This window comes from Lactuca virosa, chromosome 5 (genome assembly GCF_052849685.1).
Source record: "Lactuca virosa cultivar CGN04683 chromosome 5, Lactuca_virosa_CGN04683_v6, whole genome shotgun sequence".
In the NCBI taxonomy this organism is placed as follows: Eukaryota; Viridiplantae; Streptophyta; class Magnoliopsida; order Asterales; family Asteraceae; genus Lactuca; species Lactuca virosa.
The window spans coordinates 356,393,070-356,416,595 of record NC_136430.1 but is presented as its reverse complement, the minus strand read 5'-3'; the positions used below and the strand labels follow the sequence as shown (position 1 = coordinate 356,416,595).

The window sequence follows — 23,526 nt, the reverse complement described above, 5'->3', positions numbered from 1 at the left end:
ACAGCCTATGAGAAGATCAAGGTTGTCCAAGCCCACATGAAAGCGGCCCAATATAGACAAAGAAGTTATGCATATTGGAAGAAAAGACTTTTCGAGATGAATCCTTGTGATTTGGTTATGTTGAAAATATCACCTTTGAAAGAGTGATGTCTTTCGAGAAGAAAGGGAAATTGAGTCCGAGGTATGTTGTCCCATTCAATATTTTAAAGAAAATCGTATCTCAAGCTTTCAAGTTACATTTTCCCCTGGAACTTATTGGTATACATGACGTGTTTTATGTATGCTATTTGAATAGATTTTTGGAAAAAGAAGAATAAGTCATTCTTGTAGTGGATGTGAGTGTTTATTCTTTAAACCGGTTGGTAGAAGAGCCGGAAGCCATAATCGGATCTCAAATAAGGAAGTTGCAAAATAAAGAAATTGATCTCGTATTGGTTAAGTGGAAACATTCACTAGGATCAGACCAAACTTGGGAAGCGAAAGAGGTTATGAAAAGAAGATTCCTTATTTAGACCTTGATAAGATTTCGAGGACACAATTTTCTTAAGAGGGATAGATTGTAAGAACCGAGATTTTTGGAATAATTATATTGTAGAATGACTATTTTGATGTCAAAGGCATTATGGTACTTTTGATGATATTTGGAATTGTAAGAGGATATTATATGCAATATATATATATATATATATATATATATATATATATATATATATATATATATATATATATATATATATATAGAGAGAGAGAGAGAGAGAGAAGTTCAATAGAGAACCATAATTATTGGTTCTCCAATATATATATATATATATATATATATATATATATATATATATATAGAGAGAGAGAGAGAGAGAGAGAGAGAAGTTCAATAGAGAACCATAATTATTGGTTCTCCAAGGAACCAATTTTTTTTCAAGTTTTAGAGCTTATTGTTTATCGAAAAAAAACTAAAAATTTCAAAATTCATAAGTTAACAGTGTGAATGCTAAAAAATAAATTATATATTTTTCGAGTTCACCGTGTGAATTCAGATTCACACCGTTAATTTGACAATTTTTTATCGAATTTGATATCATTGGAAAAAGGATAAAAAGTTATGAATTTTTATATTTTTAGTTTTTTTTTATTATAAAAAAACAAGCTCTCTATGTTGAAAAAAAGATTGGTTCCTTGGTTAATTATGGTTCTCTATTGAACCTCACCCTATATATATATATATATATATATATATATATATATATATATATATATATATATATATATATATATATATGGTATGTTTAGAAGTTATGAGATGTATTATTATGATTGAGGAATGGAATGGAGTTCGGGGAAAAGAGATTGGGGTTGAAGTGCTTAGGAAATGTGTCACACCCCGAACGATAGTGGAAACGCTAGGGTTACAACACAAAATTGGATCACAGTTAACAAACATATAATGAACAATACAAAAAACTTATATAATATTACATATTGTTAAATGTGACTTGAGCATTTGGAGCATTCGTATGGAGCATTTGAGTTCAATGGAGCACTTCAGGTTCATGGAGCATGTGATAGAGGAACAAATCATTTGAGAAAGGGATAGATCTCCTAAAAAAGGAACGAATCAAGTGACAAAGGAACAAATCTTCTAAAATGGGATATGGAGCACCTGGAAGTGGAATAGAGCATCTTGGTGCATGGATGTGCCATCTGTGATCAAGATGCGCAATCCTATGCTTGGATGCGCCACTTAGAAGTCAAGGTGTGCCACTACTGAAACTTGATATGCGACCAAGTGACATGATATGTCATCAAGTGATAGGATATGCCACCAAGTGACATGATACGCCGCCAAATTATAGGACATGCCATTAATGAGGTGGATACTCCATTGTGGAGAGGATGTGCCAACTTGGAGTCTAGATATTCCAACTTGGAAGATGATATACCAACCTTAGAGTGTGCGCCATACCTTGATCCAGATGTTTCATCCACATTCCTAACGCGCCATCTTGATGCAATGATGCACCACTTCGTTCCTTAATATGCCAAGGTATCCCTTGATGAGCCATTTGCTATGAATTCCCCTATGATGTTGTTCAAGGAAGCTCAGAAGTTGAAGACGCTCAAGGATTATTGCTTGATGCGCCACCATGATTGTTGATTTGCCACTATGGATCATGATGCTCCATCATGTGTGTTGTTGATGCTCATGCAATGATGAATGATTCAGAAGCTGCTATATGGCTGATTGTGATTGGTTGACACCATTCATGGGCCTATGGGCTAATGGTCTTGGCCCATTAGGGTTTTAGGTCTGATCCCTCAAGTATAAATAAGGATGCATGCTAAGTCATTTATGTCTTGTCTTTGGTATCCTAAGTGAGTAGGACGAATCTCTGTTGGTTGTACTTGTAATCTATGTTTGAGAACTCTATGAATAAAGAATACTCCCTCTTGCTCATTGACGTAGGTTGCCTTGACCGAACCACATAAATATTGTGTCATTGTGTGCTTTTAGTTTTGTGTGTTATCCGTATTACTTCCTAACATTGGTCATCAGAACTTGGTGTGACATCCAGGAATTTAGGTCTAAATCTGTAAACAGTCAGTTCACCGCGAACCTCTTTGTAACTTGACCTATTAAGTTTTAATGCATATTTTGGAAAATATAGAGTGTCATTAAAATTACAACAAGATATGAAGTGGTATCTTACTTCCCGTTATGGGAAATCTCAAACAAATCACAAACACAAACGGTAACCCTAGTTGATACGTCTGAAAAACTAAAATTTTGTATTAAGCGTCTGTGAGTGAAGCAAACACTCTAGTCTCGTAGTTCATGTTCTCCTGAGTCAAAAAATATAAAGAACGTCCAAAATGCAAAAGATCCGACTGTTTTAAGAAGCCAAACCAGTATAACACTGATTTTACCTGATCTACATAAACCGTTTTAATCCGTTCAAGCACTATCACACCTCAGATTGAAATTCCGAGAGCGTTTTTGGACTCAGACTACAGTTAAATATTTTATTTCATACTCAAAATATTTTTAGTAAAAATATTTGTAAAATTCAGAAAAATCAGACGTTTCAGACCACCTAGACGCAATTTTTTTAAACGCGATTTCCTGGAGTTCTACAACTCGAAAAATTAATCCGCTCGGGTTTTCGGAATCCTTGAATTAAAATCTATCATTCGCCGCTTTTGGAAAAATTACTTAAAGACAGGAATTGGACACGCGAATCGAAAACTATTTTTGTGACATTTTAATGTCACAAGTGAACCATCCATTTTAATATATAAAAGTAATTCTAAAGTTCTGAGTGGAGCTCTCCCCTGGATTGGAGCATCAAAAGGTTTTGGCTGAGGTTCATTCGGAATTGGTTGCTAAAAAGAAATCTCTATATCTTCAACAGATTCGTCAACAATCTTGATCAATTCATCTTCTTGATTGTCTTTTGCGTTTGATTCCGAGGAAATTGCTTTGTCAGGTTCATCAAACAAATTTAGAAAATCCTCATATAAATTCATAAGAGGAATTTTCTTGGATCTTGTTAATGGAAAATTTTCCTCAGATTGACAATCTTCTTTTTGATATTTCTTCATGTAATTGTCATCAAATGTAACGTAGTAGGTTTCCTCAATCTTCTTTGACTTCTTGTTCAGAACTCGATATGCCTTTGATGTCAATGAATACCCCAGAAAAATTCATTCGTCAGCTTTCACGTCAAATTTTCCAATTTTCTTTGGAATTGAATAAGAAGCACTTGGAACCAAACACATGAAAGAATTTAACGTTAGGTTTCCGGTTGTTTAGAATTTCATATAGAGTAATCAGTAAGCGTTTGTTGATGTAGGAGCGGTTCTGAGTAAAAGAAATGGTGGCAATAACATCAGCCCAGAAATACAAAGGAAGATTCGTAAATGACAACATTGTCCTTGCAACATCACAAAGAGAGCGATTTCGTCTTTCAACTACATCCTTCTACTTGGAGTGTAAGGCGAAGAGAAATTGTGAGAAATCCCTTTGCCACTCAGGAAATCTTCAAACGCATGATTTTTGAATTTTGAACCGTTATCACTACGAATTTTCCGAAATGGCTTTCGTAATTGTAGCTCAACCTGCTTGATGAAATCTATCAGCTTCTGTGTTGCGTCGGATTTCTGTCTAAGAAAGAATACCCAGGTGAATCTGGAAAAATCATCGACAATAACCAAAATAAATTTGTTACCACCAATACTCTTGATGAATGAAGGACCATAGAGATCAATGTTCAATAGTTCCAGTGGTTTAATGATTTTGGTATTTATAATGGATAAATGACTTTTCCTTCTTTGTTTTCCGAGCTCACAGGCAGCACATAAGTGTTCCTTTTCGAATTTCAGAAGAGGTAGTCCGCGTACGAGATCACCAAGTACGAGCTTGTTGATATCCTTGAAGTTCAGATGAGAAATCCTTTTGTACCATAACCAACTATATCCGAAGAGGCTTTCGTAAGTAAGCAGATAGAAGGTTTTCCTTGGATCGGATTTAGATTCAGAGGATACATCTCTCCTTTCCTTCTAGACTTCAGAAGAACAACTTTGGATTTCTTTTCTATATTTTCTGAACCTTCTTCATCAAAAGACACTTTTACACCTGTACCTACAACCAATTGAGAAACACTAATTAGATTGTGTTGCAAGCCCTCAACAGAAGATACCTTTCGAATCGTGAATTCTCCATTTGTGATCATGCCATATCCTTTTATTTCTCCAGCGGCGTTGTTTCCATACTTCACTTTTCCGCCATCCTTTAAAGTCTGAAACTCTCGTAACTCCTCTTTCATTCTTGTCATGTGATGAGAACAATCACTATCTATGTACCATTCTGAATCATATTGTTCGTCACGCATAACCTTTAAAAATTAGAGAGATTTAGGAACCCAAACCAACTTGGGTCCTTGTGAGGATTTCTTTTGAACAAGGAAAAATTTTGTTTTGTCAACCCAAAATGATTTTCTTTTCAAAGGACGATTCATCCCTTTATCCATAAAAACCTTAACTTTGTTGTCACAAAGATTAATTTCAACAAAATTGGCTTTTCGTTGAATATATTCTTTGAATTTTGGAGCCATTCTTTTTTAAAACTCTTTTTCTTCTTTTTTTCAATTTTGTTTCTTATTCTTTGAGAGTAATTTTTGGTTCCGAAGCAATTTTGTTTTCATCCTTAAAATCTTTTGATTTAGCAACGGGTTTTGAAATTCGTGACTTTTGTGAACAACTTTGATTGGAATACCAACTTGAATTTTGTTTCGGAATTTGAGATGAATGTTTATTTTTATTAAAAAATCTTGATGTATTGACAAAACTTTGATTGGAATTCATTTTCTTCCAAAAACACTTTCTTTCACTCAAATTCTTTCTATATCTAGCATTCAACTGTCTTTTCTTTGAGATTAATTCATCAACAGATTTGTGAATGTTAGGTTTTGGTTTTTCCTTTCGTATTGGTGATTCATTCTTTTCTGGTGACGTTTCACTTGAGACATCTTTTGTACCACTTGGTCCTGTCTTATCGTAAAAAAATTCCACACGATTCAATGGTTCTTAAACGTATTTCCCTTTTGTTTTCCAAGAGGCCATTTCTGAAAGACCTTTTTTTTCATCTGCATTGTCTATAGGCTTTGACCAGAAAAATCATCACACCCTTTCGCATTATCATCAACTACGAAGGACGTTAATTCGAAAGTATCATTTTTGTTCAGTCATTTCTTAACAAAAACTTGATTCGGAACTGTTTGAACTTTAGGAAAAACGGTTGATTCTACTTTCAAAACTTTTGAGCCTTTATTTTCAATAATTCGAACAAAATCGATTGAGTTTTCACAAATTAAGTTTTACTTTGGTTCATCAAAATTTTGTACAAAAGCAGAACAATCAATTTCATCCTCTACAGATATTTCACTCATTTCACTTTCATCGAATTCACAAATATTCTCAGAATCAAGAATATTTTCCGAATTCAATTTCTTGCATAATAAGTCATATTTCTACATAACACTTAATTTGATTTATTGTTTATCTTTTTCAGTTAAAACTTTTTTTAACATGTTTTTATGTTCTTTGGACAGGATATATTCGTTTATTTTCTCAAGTCTAACCCTGTAAGAATCTGAAACATCATCTGAAGAAACAATTGATTCACATTTATAACAATCAGCATCAATTTCATCTTCTTTTAATTCAGGAAAAGGTAAAATCATTTTATGCAAACCTTTACCAATTTCACAATACAAATGAAGCTGAGTAATATTTAAATATAAACGTTTAACAATCAAACAAAAAATGTTTCTCTGTTTCAAAAGTGCTCTATTGTCTTTCTTAAGGAAATTAATATCATCTCGTGATCTACTAAGCTCAACTTCCAATGCTTTTATTGTTATTCTTCTCTCTTCATTCTTAAAAGTTACCCTGTTAAGTTTATCATTCATATTAGAATTACTTATACGAGTTCTTTTTAACCTATCACTAAAATCTGAAATTGTATAATGTAAATCATCCAATTCAGAATCATAACGTGATGAAGGAATATTAAGAGATTTAAGAATTAAATGTACCTTATCGAGCACCTTCTCGCACTCCCTCACCTGCTCCGTAACTGTCTTTGCAGCAAAACAACTCTCTGATGCTTTTCCACAATCAGTTGTATATCCGCTCGGTTCTGAATTTCTACTCTGAACCATCAAACACTTGCGTGCATAGCCTTGTTTCTCGTACTTCACCACAAAACACCCGCCATGGGTAGGTTTCCTTACTTCATCGTTCTCAGAGTCTGTGGACCACACTTCGACTCTACGGCATCACGTTCCTCTTGCACTATCAACACATGTTTCGCATTTGATGCACTTTTCTTTCGGAGCTCGTCTATTTTCTGAATGTAGTAGGCCTCATCTTTTTCCTTCTCCTTCTTCTCATTCTGCTTACGTAGTAAGCATTCCTTTGCGAAGTGATTCTTGCCATGACAATAATTACAGTCATAACCAGAATCACCTAGCAACTTCTTTTCTTTCTTTTCCTCATCATTATGAGAGTTCTTAAAACCCTCATCTCTTGGCTTTTCGGAACTTGAGTTTCCCTACTTATATTTGTTTCTGAAACGAGAGAAATTCTTTTTAAAGAATTTATTTGGGTTTGACACCATCAACACTTTGTCTTCTTTCGAGAGCTCATCATCTGAAAAATCAGATTCAGAAGCATCAATGGTTGACTTCTTACCTTTAGCAACCAACACCAAAGATCCAACATTAGAGACAAGTTTCGCTTCCTTAGTAACCTCATCTTCGTGATATTTCTAAATACCCAATAGTTTTGGCAACGAATGGCTTTTGAATTGTTTGTGTGCTTTAATAAAGGAAATTATAGCCTTCCATTCGGATTTGAGACCATTCATGAACGTGACCTTCTGTTCAATAACTCGTCACTCAAGATTATATTTAAGTATTCTGCTTAACAGTTGATTGAAGCGATTGGTTGTCTTTTCTAAGTTCTCCTCTGGTTTTTGCACAAAATATCCAAATTCCGACAGAAGTGTCGTCTGCATAGAATGTTGCAAGTCGTCATCACCCGAATACAATTCTTTAGTCTATCCCAGATTCCTTTTGCAGTATCACATGCACTAACAAGACAGAATGTGTCAGGAGGAAGAGCAAATCAAATAATTCTCATTGCTTTTAGATTGCACATCAACTTGATCTTCTCATCATTTTCAGGATTGTCTGCAATGATTTCATCATAATCCTTTTGGGTTTTAACTTCTTTCTTCGTTATTGAATACTTATATGTTTCATATGTCATTACATGCCATATTGTAGAACCATGTTCTTCGATTCCCAGTACGTAATCTTCAAAGTGAAGCGCCCAGACCTCATAATCTTCTGGAAAAAGGATAAGAATCCTTGTTGTTGAACCGATGCTACTTGGGAGATTGAATGAAAGAGAATGAAGATCGTCGTTAGCCATAATAACGAGAATTCAAGAAAACAAAATATAGAATTGATATGTAATCTAGAATCGAGTTCAAGGGTAAACTAGAGATCTAAATCTGGAATTTACAATCGATTGAGACAATTGTGACAACAAGAATAGATCTGATAGAATCATAAAACCCTAATGCAAAACCCTTTACTTGACAGAAGAATAGTTAATTAATTACACTATCTCCTGCTATGATACCAATTGTGAGAACAATAAAGATCGATAGATTCTATATTTGCAAGATTAATTAAAGACAAGAAACGACAATGATAAAAAAGGTGTCGAATGATTATTAATAATAGCAATAGAATAGTTCTTGAGGCGGTACTACTCTGTACTTGCTTCAAAAGTTGTAACCCTAAAAGTTACATGCACGCTATATATAGAGTAAGACAAACAGCAGTTCCGAACATGGACATGCCCATTTCGGAATCTAATAACATACATTTGACACAACATATTATAAGCCCTAACACCTAAAGCTAAACTGAAACTAGTCCTGAGTCAAATACTCAATTCTACCCAAGTTTGACCAGAAGTAAAACTGGTCAAAAGTCAACGATCAAAGTCAACCCAACAGACCACCAAGTCGAGGCAATACCTTGCCATGTCGTGGCCTTCGTCAACCAAAAAATGTGATGAGAATGCCCACCACACCATGGCAATACCTTGGTCACGTCGTGGTTACACTGCTAGTTCCATCTTTTCATTAAGTCCTTAATTCTTTAAGTTATCCACCCAAGCTTTCCAGAAGGCTTCTTTGCAACCAAATGGTCCATAAAAATCCTATCTTTATAGAAATGCATGTGCAATACACGTCCTTCCCAAAACTAGGTCAAAATCGTGAGAAATAGGTCAAAATCCCATGCATAACATCAAAACAACTTGTGAGTCCAGATCTGAAATATACAATGTTCTTGGGACCTCTGAGAGTAATAAAATTGCAAATTTTAATCCCAACTCTCACTCAAAACTCGCCAATATGGATTAAAACTCATAATACTTCAAGATCCAGAGACAAGATATGAAAAAGCAAGGAGCTTTGTGACTTACAAGGGTCTAGAAGGTGACTAGAAGTAGAAAAGATAGGTTGGAAGACTCATTCGTGATACTCCAAATGACACCACCTTCTTTAAGAATGCACTAAAACACCAAAAATAGATGATATTAGAGGGAATAAGCTTAATATATGAAGAAAGAGGCTATCCCAGGGAGCTTTAGATGTGATGGAGGCTGAGAAAATACCCTAAAACATGGAAACTTACCTTTAAATACGTTGAAAACCCTAAAATTCATGGGCTTGGGCTGCACAACGACCACCTCGTGGTGATATTCTCACCACCTCATGGTGACGGGTTTCCACCAATTTCATTCCAACTTAAAACAATCATAATTGCTTCGTTCCAAGTCCGTTTTCAGCGATCTTTATATGCACACAAAGGTATTGACAAGTCCCACAATTCTATTTAATTAATTTTGACTTAAAACATATCAAACTAAATTCATTAATTCATGTAAGAAGTCTGAAATGTCACTATTCCCATTTTACCCATTGGCTTCAAAGCATAATTTGAGGGCTTTAATTACTTAACCAACATTATCAACATATGATAGGGTCTAAACTATGTTCCACTAAAGCCCAAGACCTACACTCGATCAAATTACGACCCGTTATCCCGAAAATAGAAACATCCTAAAACTAGGTGCTACATTGTTACAACTAAAGATACAGGAACAATATATTATGTTATGGGATTTATAGTATCAATCATTAAGTATATTAAATACTAAGAAATAGAAAAGAAAAAAGAACAACAGTGAGCTCCTTCTTTGACTCGTCTCTAGTATTGCCAACCAAGTAGTCATGTAGACAACAAAAAAATGAATGTTAAATATAATTAGCACAAGCAAAATGATAATATATATTAATAAATAGCTTATAACCAGTGGATACCATGGTTGATAAAAAAAACAATATTAATAATTCAATACGTATAAGGAAAGAATCTGATAACATTAGTTATTACATGAACCCACAACGTAAAATCATCATACAACCTTTCTTTAAGAAATCTTATAAGCTCATATAATTCATTTGCCTTTGTCTAAGATGTTTCAATGTTGAAATCAGGATCTATATAATACAAAAAACAATAATAAATATCAATATACTTTACTATTTTTACAAATTTAGAAAATGAACTTTATTTTTGCACATTATAACAATATACTTACATTTACTAACCCTTAATAGTAACATACTTACACTTTCTCTACCCATAATATCAACATACCAACAATTCTTTACTTAGATTAGCAATATACATATAGTTTATTACGATAATATCAATATGTAACAAATAAACTACATATTTATTACTAGTACAAAACGTACATTGCTATTATCGATAAAGATATGTAAGTATGTTGTTATTATGATTAAAAAATAATATATGGTGTTGATATCAGTAACAAGAGAAAAGTATGTTGCTATTCTCCACAAATTTCTCATATATAATGTACCTATAACTACTATAACAATGATAATGCCCAAAGCTATGCTCCCACCATCATAAAATCCTTCTTTGATCATCCCTGTCAGATAGAAATCCAAAAATAGAAAAATGTTTTAGATTACCACACCAAAAGTAATTATGCAAAGCTTTACATATAAAATTAGAATAAATTTTACTTATTTATGAATATATAGTACACAAAATATTGAGTAGCTAAAAATATCACTTACCTCTGTTTTTATACCAAATGTCAAAGTAGTTGTTACATTTTTATTCTCCGGTATTCATTAACTAAAGCCTTTTTATGATTTGTGATAGTCTCTAATGTTATTATCTTGATTTTATTTTGTCGTTCTTTTAAATACTTGAATATATTCTTAATTATTTGTAGTAACTTTTATGAATTTTAAATTAAATATAAGAATATATTTTTACACAAAAGTTATAAAAAAAACTAGAAGAAACTCATAACATCATGAACCTTTCACCTTTGCAATTTGTTTTGGCTTTGAAACAATGTGCAATTCTGTAGCCATCGCTTGTTATCAATGACTCATTTGATTAGCTAATTTTCTTTCTACTCCATTCCTCATATATTCTATAACACAATGACAAATAGAGCTCTCTGTAAATCTTGTACAACAAGCTATTTAGATAACTAAAAACAACGTTAGATGCCAATATAATTAGAAAGATATAATCAAATCAACCGAAAATAACATCTTAAAGTAGCTAATCATAATCACACTTTACAAAAGATATACACAAATATGTACACATATACACAAAAAACACATAAAAGTATATCTTCCAATTGATTACACATAGAAACACAACGATTCGATAAGAAAAAAAAAAGGTCTCATATCCATGGCCACTGCTTTTTAAAAACAACAACCATAAGCCACTTAATTCTAAATATTTTTACCCAAATAAAGAATCACAAACCTACATATGCTTGCATTAAAAAAATGAAAAATTATGGGTAGAGTTAGAAATTCAAAAGTTACTTAAGCATCGAAACATATTATTTAAACATTGTACAAAACATGTTTTACTATTAAATTTTTATATGATAATACCTTGTGGTTGTGACTGATTCTACCTTAGTTACGATTGAACTTTCATGCTTCAAAAAATTTAAAATAACTTTTATCAAACAATTGGTAGAACAATTAGTAGGCAACTCACACAAGCTTTAGATGTAGTCGAATCTAATTAGAATATAACCGAATATGATTAGATAATATAAAAGATTTTTTAGCTAAATAATATCAAACTTGTAATTTTGATAACACATGTGGACCCAAGAAGTTTGGGTTGAGATTTTGTGCATATAGAGAAAATGAGATTATATCTGACCTAGACATAAGAGAGATAAACAAAGTGAGATGGAACCATCCATGTCGGTGATCTCAAAATTCGAAAATTAACAATGCAATTTTATGAATAGAGAACAACAAACAACTTAAAAATAAAAACCCTAGAAGTAGAAATCAATGAAAACGATATCATTAAATAGCTTATCAACGATTAAACGAAGATGTCAAGAGAATGTATAAGCGGTCAATGAGTATTTTTAATCACATAAAAGATGTCATAGAGGGTTAATCTTGGAAAAGATTTTCTTCTTCATATATTGCAATCAAAGTTATCAATCATCATACATACTTATAAAGCTAGCATTTTTTCTTGAATCTCATGCATTTGAAACCCCATTTTTTAACTTCCTTTCACCAAATTCATTTGAAACTCCCATGACTTTTCAATTTCTTTACAATAATATTATAAATAAGTTAAATAATGTTCTATAAACAAGAAAGGGTGTTTTATTACAATCTCTTCATCCCACATCGATGGTGAGAGTAAACAAGAGAATGTTTCATCTTCTATAAATATGAAAGGTTGTGAAATGTTTCAAAGGGACCAAACCATGAGAACTTCCTCATGCCTACCTTTGTAGGATTTTGAAGGTATTATTTGGTGAGATTGTCTATATTGGCAAGTGTCCATTTAACTTTTAGAATTCCAAAAATGGTTTTGAACCGAATTTTTTCAGGTTTAAACCGTGTTTCAGTTATAAAAAAAATTATGTAGTTGGGTATATTGAGTTGAACCGGAGCTGGATCAATTTGGACCGATAAAAGAATCATTTTCCTTTCACAACAAACATTTGAAACTCCCATGATTTTTCAAATTATTTATAATAATATTATAAATAAGTTACATAATTTTATATAAATATAAAAAAGCATCTATCTAAACCTAAAATTATAACTGTTTGAAAAATCACTTTGATTTAAAAGCACGAAATATATACAAACCGGGTTTCACTAGAAAAAAAATATGTAGTTTGGTATATTTAGTTGAATCGGTCCGAGTTTGATTTATTTGGACCATAAAAGAAGCATTTTCCTTTCACTACATACATTTGAAACTCCCATGATTTTTCAAATTGTTTCCAATGATATTTTAAAAAAGTTACATAATGTTATATAAATATAAAAAAACATTTAACTAAACATAAAATTATAATTGTTTGAAAATTCGATTTGATCAAAAGCACGAAATATATACGCAGATTATATTTTATAAATGAATTCTTTTTATAATGAACTTTTGAATCTTGAAAATACATATAAACAAACTTTCTATATTAAGTACCTAACTGAATTTATGATTTTAGAATTGAACAAAAAGTTATTCAATAAAAACTTACTTTTTTGGATAGCAACTTACGAGATTATAGAAAAATGAAACTATTGAACAATAAAGAAAGGGTAAACAAGAGAAAGGGTGTTTTACTAAATAAGTTGAATAATGTTTTATAAAAAAGGAAGCGTGTTTTATTACAATGTCTTCATCCCACATCGATGGTGAGAGTAAACAAGAGAACGTTTCCTCTTCTATAAATAGGAAAGGTTGTGAAATGTTTCAAAGGGACCAAACCATGAGAACTTCCTTATGCCTACCTTTTTAGAATGTTGAGGGTATTCTTTGTTGAGATTGTCTTTATTGGCAACTGTCCATTTAAGTTTTAGAATCCCGAAAATGGTTGTGAACAAGATTTTTTTAGGTTCAAACAGAGTTTCAGTTGAAAACCCGTAATGTAGTTTGGTATATTGAGTTGAATCGGTCTGAGTTTGATCAGTTTGGACCGATAAAGGAAGCATTTTCCTTTCAGCACATACATTTGAAACTCCCATGATTTTTCAAATTGTTTCTAATAATATTATAAATAAGTTACCTAAACATAAAATTATAATTGTTTGAAAAATAAATTTGATTCAAAAACACAAAATATATACAAACCGGGTTTCAATAGAAAAAACGTTATGTAGTTTGGTATATTAAGCTGAATCGGTCCGAGTTTGATCAATTTGGACCGATAGATGAAGCATTTTCCTTTCACCACATACATTTGAAACTCCCATGATTATTCAAATTGTTTATAATAATATTATTAGTTACATAATGTTATATAAATATAAAAAAATCTACCTAATCATAAAATTATAATTGTTTGAAAAATCACTTTGATTCAAAAGCACGAAATATATACTCGGTTATATTTTATAAATGAATTCATGTTATAATGACATTTTGAATCATGAAAATACATATAAACAAACTTTCTATATTAAGTACCTAATTGAATTTATGATTTTAGGATTTAACAAAAAGTTATTCAATAAAAACTTAATTTTTTATAGCAACTTACGAGATTACTGAAAAATGGAACTATTGAACAATAAATTTTCTGGATAACGTTTTATTTTTATTATTTAATATTTTATTTAACAAAATGAAATTATTGGCAAATAAAGAAATGAGTTTAATTAAAATGTCTTCATCCCACATTGATCGTGAGAGTAAACAAGAGAATGTATTCTCCTCTATAAATAGGAAAGGTTGTGAAATATTTCAAAGGGACTAAGCCATGAGATCTTCATTGCATCTAACTTTGTAGGACGTTGAGTGCATTCTTTGGTGAGATTGTCTTTGTCGACAAGTGACCAATTAAATTTCAGAATTTCGAAAATGATTTTGGACCGTATTTTTTAGATTTGGATCGAGTTTAATAAGGATCTGAGTGTCTTCTGGTTGAGTTAAGCAAAATCGCTTCCATTGGAGGCCGAGTTTAAGTAACATGTCGAGTATTTGGTTGTGTTAGCCAAGTTTTACAACCCTGTATGTAATACAATTTAAAGTTTTAACCTTATAAAAGACGTCACTATTATCATATGTTCTATATAATTATGGTAATATTTATGATACAAAACATTTTTTTTACTATTTAAAATAAAAAGTTGTCTCTATTATCATATGTTGTACAGAATGATAAAATTTAAGATAGATAAAAAGATGTTTCTATTATCGTATTTTCTACATAATGATAATATTTAATATAAACGTTTTAATTTAATATGAAATTATTATTTAATAGATAACAATAACGATTTATTTATTTTTAAAAATTAATTTTTTTTCTATTTTAATCATATAACTTTGTATATGCAAAACAACTTCAAGTTCCTAACTTTATCTCTTATAATATAGTTCAACATAATAACAATACTAAAAATCATTTTTTATATTTTTTATAAAATTATTATTTAATTGTTAATAACAATGATTTAGTTATTTTTAATATAAAATATTTTTATATATCCCACGCAACGCGCGGACATTCGCCTAGTACACATATAATTCATGAATTGGTTCCTAGTACACATATAATTCATGAATTGGTTGATTTCCAAGGTATCCAAATAACGTTTCAATTACCTCCTAATTTTAAGGGATTGAATTCAAAATTTCAAATAATTGTGTAATGACATGCGGGTTTAATGAGGAAGGGTAAATTCAACGGTTTACTTTGAAAATTTCTAGACCAAGAAGATGACAAGTGGACAAAAATGAAATCTTTTATTATATAGGAAGATTCGAAAATCTATGAAATGACGGTGAATCTGAATCCCAAAATCAGATATTCGAGTTTTCGGATAATTTTGGACTGGATAGTCACATATTCAAATCTATTAGGATTCAAATATTTTTACAAAGAGTTCTCGCATTTTCTTATTTTATAATTTTATATAATTATTCTGATTTACCTTTTGGCTTATATCAAATAGCCAATCCTTCACCATTCATTTTTTAACGTTTATTTAGCACGAAAAATTTCCACCACTTCGCCATGGTACTACTGAACCCGAACCTAAAAACCGACCCGGTTCATACACATGACATGACAAAACGCCATTACAACAACAATTAACACGATTAAGGAAACAAATTCATATCACGATCAGTAGTTTATTCCTCCTAGCTAGTAGAACTTGCAGTGGTGGTGCCGGTGGCAACAGCAGCGGTGTTGTCACCCACGACCCAGCACCAACTCATCATCCTCCTCCTCCTCGCCGCTGCCGGCCATACCAAATGACTGCTTCATCTTATCAGCAGCACCTTGAGCCATGCTCTTCACTTGCTCACCTGTCCGCTGCATCAACCCTCCGGTCTTCTCTTTCCCGGCCTCCGCCGTCTCTTTTGTAGACTGACCCATCTGCGACGCCTTCTCTTTTGCCTCTCCGGCCTTCTCCGACATGTAGCTGCCGGTCTGTTTGGTTTCCTCTTCAGCTTGGCCTTTGGCTTCGTCGGCTCTGTAAGGCTGATTCTGGGACGCCATTTTTGATCTTTAAGATATTTTGATTTGCAGAAGTATGAATACGAGGAAAAGAATAGAGGATCAGGTAGTATTATATAGGGATGCATTGGGACTAAGAAGGTGACAGGTGTCCTGGAGGTTGACGCGTGTGGGGCACACGTGGCTTGCTGGATTTTGATTCGTCCATGGTAATCCATGGATAATTGAGCTCCACTTCTTTGGAGCATCTACGTCTAACTTTGCTACGATAGTTTTCTATCTCCTGCAACTTCCATGAGTTTATACATTATGACAAATAATGGATTTCGAGTTCAACGGAAAAAACAAACTTTTAATTTTCTTTTAAATATGTTACATTGAACCCTACATAGTTCAATGTATGATAGCAATTAAATGGTAAATTTTTACCAAAAGTGGAATGTTAGGGTATCAATCTGTTAAGTTTTATAAAATTGAATGCATTTTAGATGTCCTTTGTTAAGAGTCTAACGTCTGGATGGAGTCTAATCTTAGATCGGAACATGGAGTCTAATCTTAGATCGGAACCGTGATACACTCTTAACTGTAAATCAAATATTTATAGGAGAGAATAACATAGAATCATAAAGGCAAAGTTTAGAGTTTGTATGTCGTGACATATTTGGAGTCTATCTATGGGTGTACGAGTTGGGCTAAGCATGACATTTTGTGTTGGATCATAATTCAAAAGGACAAAGAGTGCTTAAACTAAACTCTAACAACTTGCTAGAATCTTGGACTTGACACCTTAGCTTGGACTCAACTTTGGCTTGGGGGTTGTGATTGACCTTGGTTTGGCTTCGACTTAGAGCTTGGGCTTGGGCTCGACCTTAGATTCGGCTTGACCTTGGATTAAGTTCAAACTTATTCGTAAGCTCGGGTGTGGTCCATTGTTAGCCCACTAGTCTAAAATACTTTGTGGGTCTTCAGTCTTCACACACATTTTGTTTCTTACTTCGGACTTCAAATAAGCCTTCAAGCTATATATATGAGGTACAAGCTATGGTTATTTTAATTCTTGTGAGTTTACATTTTTAATCTATTAAAAATAATATACTTATACTCGGAGCCGGATGGTATTTTTAAAGCTAAATTACATAAAACATTGTAGTTTGGTACTCAGATTTTTTATTTAATTATTGAAAGAATATTTTTCCGATTTAACCATTAACTTATTTATTTTATTTTTCGATAACAGGTTATCAGTTTATCATAAAACTTGAATTCTATAAAAATTATTATAGTTTATATTTTTTCGGTTTAAACACCCAAATATTTTTTTTATGATTTAACCACATAATCTTTGATATAAAAACCGTGTTTAAATAGAATAAGAGGTTTTGTTAATTATATTATATGAATTATAAGCATATAGAAAAATATTGTAATATCTTGGACGAATAAATTTATTAGACGACAACTAAACAAAACATTCAAAACATCTTTATGGAATTTACTTAATATATTTCTTAGAAATATTTTAGTATATATTGATTAAGAAACTGATATTCATTTGCGTTGGAAAATCATATCCGTTCGAAATTTAAGAAATTGAACGATTTTTTTTTCTGAACCTGAAAAATGCATATCAAAATTACTTTAGAGGTTTAGTAGAAACAAAATGGAGTATCATACCTGGATAAAGTTGCCTTTTCTGTAAAAAAAAATTTAAAGTTTTGGTGGTTAAATTGTAATACAAAGTTTCAATTCGTTAAACCGAAAAAAAAATCCAAAGTATAGCAGTTTTGTAGAAATCACAGTTTTATGATCACCTTCAAACCGCTTGTACTTGTTTACATTTGTTTTTAGAGGAAAAAAAATCCTAACGTTTAAATCAAAAATATGTTTTTCATTGGTTAAACGGAAAATTAAATTTCGAACTATAATGATTTTTATGGATTTTGGCCTAATTTTAAGTCTGTATAAATACCATTTTTGGTTGGTTTTGATTCGAAATAACACGTAACAACCTTAGTTTTGATAATTAATAAATCAAACCCTTTTGTACTATTGAGCTAGTTCTTTTTTAAGTGTTTTCAAATGCAGAAACAAATTATAGGAAAATACACATATTTTCACTTTTTTATCTTTTTAGAGAGATAAACGTCCACACTCCACACTACCCAAAATGTGTCATGTCGTATTGTCGTTGCCTACTTTTCAGTTTTCACCATCTTCCATAAAAACAATGGCCACGCTTTTCCAACAATTAACCAAAAAAAAAATAACCATAAAGCTTAGGAAACCTCTCATTCTAACATGTTGACCAAGTTTACAACCATTAGACACATAAATCCATAAATTAGCATATCCAAACATTAAAATGCCACACGTTACCAAATCCACACATCCTGGTCTCCTTCCACAACCTCATAACTAACCATTAATCTTCATAGAACCTATAAATACACATTTCTTGATTCACTTGTAATCTTTAAACTCATTTCAAAACAAATAAAGAATGAAAGCAACCCCTAGTCAGCAAAGTTTACTCGACTCTGATGGACAATGCAACGATGATCAATCACAATGTCAGGTAATTAAAATCGCATTTTATATCAATGTGTGTAGCCAGTTTTGGATCTGGTTATTATTAGGGTATGTACTTTCATAACAAAATAAAAATCAATAGAACAAATTACTTCAAATTCCAAGAAACACATGTGAATATATGACCAAATTTGTGTCCATGATTGTAAATTGTTGCTAGAATTTGGGGACGGAAATTTACAAATTAATTTGGATTATAATTCGCGGTTAACCTGTCAAATGTATAAATTATAGAAGATTAGCTAGAAATGTGACGGGTTCAAAAGCATATAAGTGTAGCACAAAATATACTCATGTATTTAAAACCCATCTAAATTGTTAAAAAAATAAAAGCATTATAATAATAATTTCTTTTAACAAATTCGATATATTAGTCTGATAAGAAATTCAAACGAAAATGTTAAAAGGTCAATACAACCCATTCATTTTGGCTCATAATTGTAGATGTTAATTATAATTGTTAACCTTCAGGTTCATGCTTGCAATTTTATCAATTCTTTTATTGTTATTTTATTTTGTTACAGTTGCGTAGAGATGGTCAGGGCGAATCCCAAGATTCTATTCTTGTATATCAGGTACTTTATGCCAAAATCAATTATGAAGGACGAAAATTATATATATGTCAAATACATATAATTTTATATTTTTTTTAAGTGAGCTAATACATAAATGTGTGGAAAATGATCTGCAAGGATCTCTAATCAGAGTAATTTTTTATAAGTTTATTATTATTTAAAGTAAATGGTTTTTTACTGAGGTAATTTATTTTGTTTTTCTTTTTTGGAAAACTAACATGGTAAACAATTGTCAATTTTATTATATTTGTTCGTTTTTTTATATATATCTTTGACTATTAACTTTTTTTTATATTATTGACCACTAAAATCTTATTTTATGTTCAAATTATCAATTTTTCTGTACACTATTAAACTCTTATTATGTATCAATGAAGAAGTAAATGAAGAAGTTGGAATGTAAATGCAGGCAGGGAATTCGGTGAAGACGATGGCACATGGAGCAGGGGACGTGGCTAGCGGAGCGGCAAGAGGTGCGATGGGGTTCGCACAGGGTGCCGCCATGGGAGCAACCCACCTAGCCCAAGGTGCGGCTTCTGCTGTCAGTAATACCTTTCACAACCCACGAAACCACAATTTGCACACCCGACTTCCCACCGAAAACCCACAAAACCCGAGATATTGATTACGATTTACGATTGATTAACTTCTTTCTTTCATCGGATCTCTTTCTTTTTCTGTGATTCATTTGATTTCATGTTGTATCTTATCTTCCCGACCAGAGATCGGTGAAGACATGCCGCTTAACCTTGTTTCTATGGCGTGTGTTTTGTTGGAAGTGAAATTGGTAAATTTGCTGATCAAGTGTATGTGTACCTTTATTTGGTTTAATATTGAAAAATTAAAAAAAATCATATAGTCATTACTCAATTATAGTAAAAGAGGAGTCCTTTTTTTCTTTTTTGTCTTTTCACATGAAAAGTGAAAAAAAGGAATTGGTGTGTTTTGTTGGAAGTGCAAATTGGTAAATTTGTTGATCAAGTGTATGTGTACCTTTAATTTTGAGTTTATATTAAGGGATATAATATTTGGTTTAATGTTAAAATTTTAAATCGTATTGGTCATTACACAATTATTTTACATGAAGAAAAAAAGAATTTCTAATAAAAGACCATTTTTGTTTTCCAGTTTTTCAATTGTTTAGCTATTAAAATGAGTTAGTATGCTATAAATATTTGTAGAACACAGTTCATACATTTTAAAAAGAGTATATAACTATTTGTAGAACACAGATAATACATTTTAAAAAGAGTCTAGTAAAAAAAGATAATGACTTAAAAAGGTAATATATTTTTTTATTTGTACACATTTAGTTAGTGAGTTTTTTTGTCCATCTTTTTCAATTGAATTTGTTGAACTGTTCAAAAAACATCTTTATGATCAGCTATCGGAGGTTTAGCCGGATTCCGGCGTATTTGACACCTTCGACTCCGACGATGCTCCAATCATTTCTCTAGCGAGTCTCTAGTGTTCATGATTTTTCCAACGAAGATGAATACACATCATATCTATTTCAGATTCAAGGTTTATTTCTCTCCTCTAACTTTCTTGTCTTTTCTCATGAACTCAATATCTATGATGAACACATACAAAATCGAGCATGAACACATATAGATCTAAAAATCGCTCCAATAAACCCAGATCTGATGTTCGAGCATGAACACATACACATGAACAGTTCTGGAGATCGTTTGATTTCTATGAAGAAGATGAACACAACGAAGATCTACACGCCTTGAAGATCATTTTATTTCTAGAAAGAAGATGAAGACACACACACACATCAATTTTTGTTCAAGAACACACATTGATTTCTTTTCAAGAACTCATACATGCGTTCAAAATCGATATCTGGGAAGAAGATATTCAAGAACACACACATTGATTTTTGGGATGAAGATGTTCAAGAATACATACCAAAATCTTATGTGTGTGTGTTTGAAGAACAAACCCAAAAAAAGATGAAGAACACGAACACACACTCTCATAAATCGTTTGCGTGTTTGTTTTATGGATGAACACGATTTTTGGGTTCATCACAATTTCTGAGTTCATCATGATTTTTGATAAAGATAACATGAAACAAGTTTTGTTTTCATCACAATTCTTTGTCTCAGATGCTCTAATAGATTTCAAAAATCCAGATCTGATGTATGTTTGTTCTTAATCTGAAAATCAAAATATGAGTGCGATGTGTGTTCTAGATATGAAAATCGAAACCTTGCTTTTGTGTGTGTTGCAACTAGTCGGAAAAAGCATTGTTGGCCAGAGAAGATGACCGGAGTCTCACCAGAGAATATGATCGGAGCCCCGCTGGAGATGTCAAATATGACGGAAACCGGCTAAACCTCCGATAGCAGGTCATAATGATGTTTTTGAACAGTTCAATGAAAAAATATAGACAAAAAAAACTCAATGAATAAATGTGGACAAATAAAAAAATATGTTACTCTTTTAAGTCATTATCCGTAAAAAAAATACATCGTTGTCCACTTCAAAACAACCCAGTATGATATATTTTATACCGATCGGTAATTATTGTAATCATTTCTAACGTGTTATAATAGATAAATAATTGCTTAAATAAAAAAAATATAATTATCAATGTTTTTTACAAAAGAAATTATAATGACATTTAAAGTAGACTACAAAAAATTATAATTATTAAGGGATTTTCATGCAAAAGCCTTTTCTTATTTAAAGTTATAAATTATAATAGACGTATATTTCTTCATTCTATTAATTTTTAATTTTTAATTAGATCGCATCTTGTTAACAGTTTTCAATAGTTTTTTAAAAATTTTATTAAGTTACTATATCTATCTAAAAGGTTCTATAAAACATTCTTTATTTAATTAGTCATTTTTTAAACACACAGTCATATTATAAATTTATATTTTATAAATGAAATGTCATTCATTATTTGATAAAAATAATAAATAAATAAATAATATTTAAAATGGTGACTGAACCGGGAAAAAAATCCAGGGTGTAACATATGTGATTTTAAGGGTAGCACGCCGGAAAATTTCCTAATATTTTACCTTATGCCGCGAAATTTAAGAGGTAGCACCGGTAATGGGGTATGGGTGTCAACCCACATAACACCAAGCCAGCCAATAAACCCAGTCTGACAGTATAGCCACAAATACATGAATGGTACCAAGCATATAGGGCAAGAATCACCATATCCTTGTACACACCCTATGAAACATCTCCAGGAAACACAGAAAAGACAAGACTATTCTAATAAAAAAGGGTTTACCCTTACGACCTAAGGACTAACGCAAAACCCAGAAGGGGAAATCACGAACTGGTCCGAACCCCAACTATAAAAACATGTTTTCACCTAACTCGAAAGGTAAGGCATAAAAAACCCTCTGCAATTCTATCACACTTGATATCTAAGCCCTGAATATGACTTCTAACTTAGGCATCATAGAGCAATATCGCAGGGTCTGCCCTCGATATGGCTTTCTAACCTATATTTGTCACACATCATGTAACGTGTTACTTGGACTGCTCATTGGAAGAAGCCCTCAAGGTGGTAGCCACACAGCATCCAGAATATTGCATAGCAACAATCGGCCACCCCTAGAACCCCCTTGGTTATGCCCCTGATTTAAAACTAAAATATAATTTGAGGGGGTAAAATGAAATATGATTAAAATATGAGGGGTTAGATTTAGAAACATAAAAGTATATTAATCAGGCAATATATATATATATATTGAATAATCAATAAATAAAATAAATAAGCTTTGAGGTTATCGTGGTTACGGCTTGATGGTGCCTTTGGTCATTGATGTTATTATCATGGTTACGGCTTGATGGTGCCTTTGGTGTTTCAGAAACAAGTGTGTCTTTGACAAAACCAATCCTAAACGGGATAGATTGTTTGATGATATTGCTTCATTTTCTTTTACTTGGATAACTCATAGAAAGCATGAGTTTCATCATAATTGGAACAACCAACTTAGAAGTCCTCTTTTTATTCTTTGAATTTAATTGTTTCGTTTTCGCCTTAGCTCCTTGCTAGTGACCTCTTAATGCAGTAAGACATTCTAAGAAACAAATAAGCTTTTGTACTCTAATAATGTTGAATGGTCAATAAAAAATTAATAGGAATAAGCTTCGAAAAAAATTCCACATTAGAGATGCTTTATGGGTGTGGTCAACACTTGCTATCAAA

At 31.9% G+C, this 23,526-nt stretch overlaps 2 protein-coding genes across 2 annotated transcripts; one reads left to right on the top strand and one right to left on the bottom strand.

Annotated features, from left to right (window-relative positions):
• Nucleotides 1-15,676: 15,676 nt before the first annotated feature.
• Nucleotides 15,677-16,212, bottom strand: LOC145116854 (uncharacterized). The gene has a single exon (XM_079053165.1). The coding sequence runs from the start codon at nt 16,210-16,212 to the stop codon at nt 15,904-15,906; it is 309 nt and encodes a 102-aa protein (XP_078909291.1). The 3' UTR covers nt 15,677-15,903.
• Nucleotides 16,213-18,617: 2,405 nt separating this feature from the next.
• On the top strand, nt 18,618-20,171 carry LOC145110882 (uncharacterized). The gene is made up of 3 exons (XM_079047202.1): nt 18,618-18,745; nt 19,284-19,334; nt 19,744-20,171. The coding sequence occupies exons 1-3, from the start codon at nt 18,671-18,673 to the stop codon at nt 19,957-19,959; spliced, it is 342 nt and encodes a 113-aa protein (XP_078903328.1). The 5' UTR covers nt 18,618-18,670; the 3' UTR covers nt 19,960-20,171.
• The last annotated feature ends 3,355 nt before the right edge of the window (nt 20,172-23,526 follow it).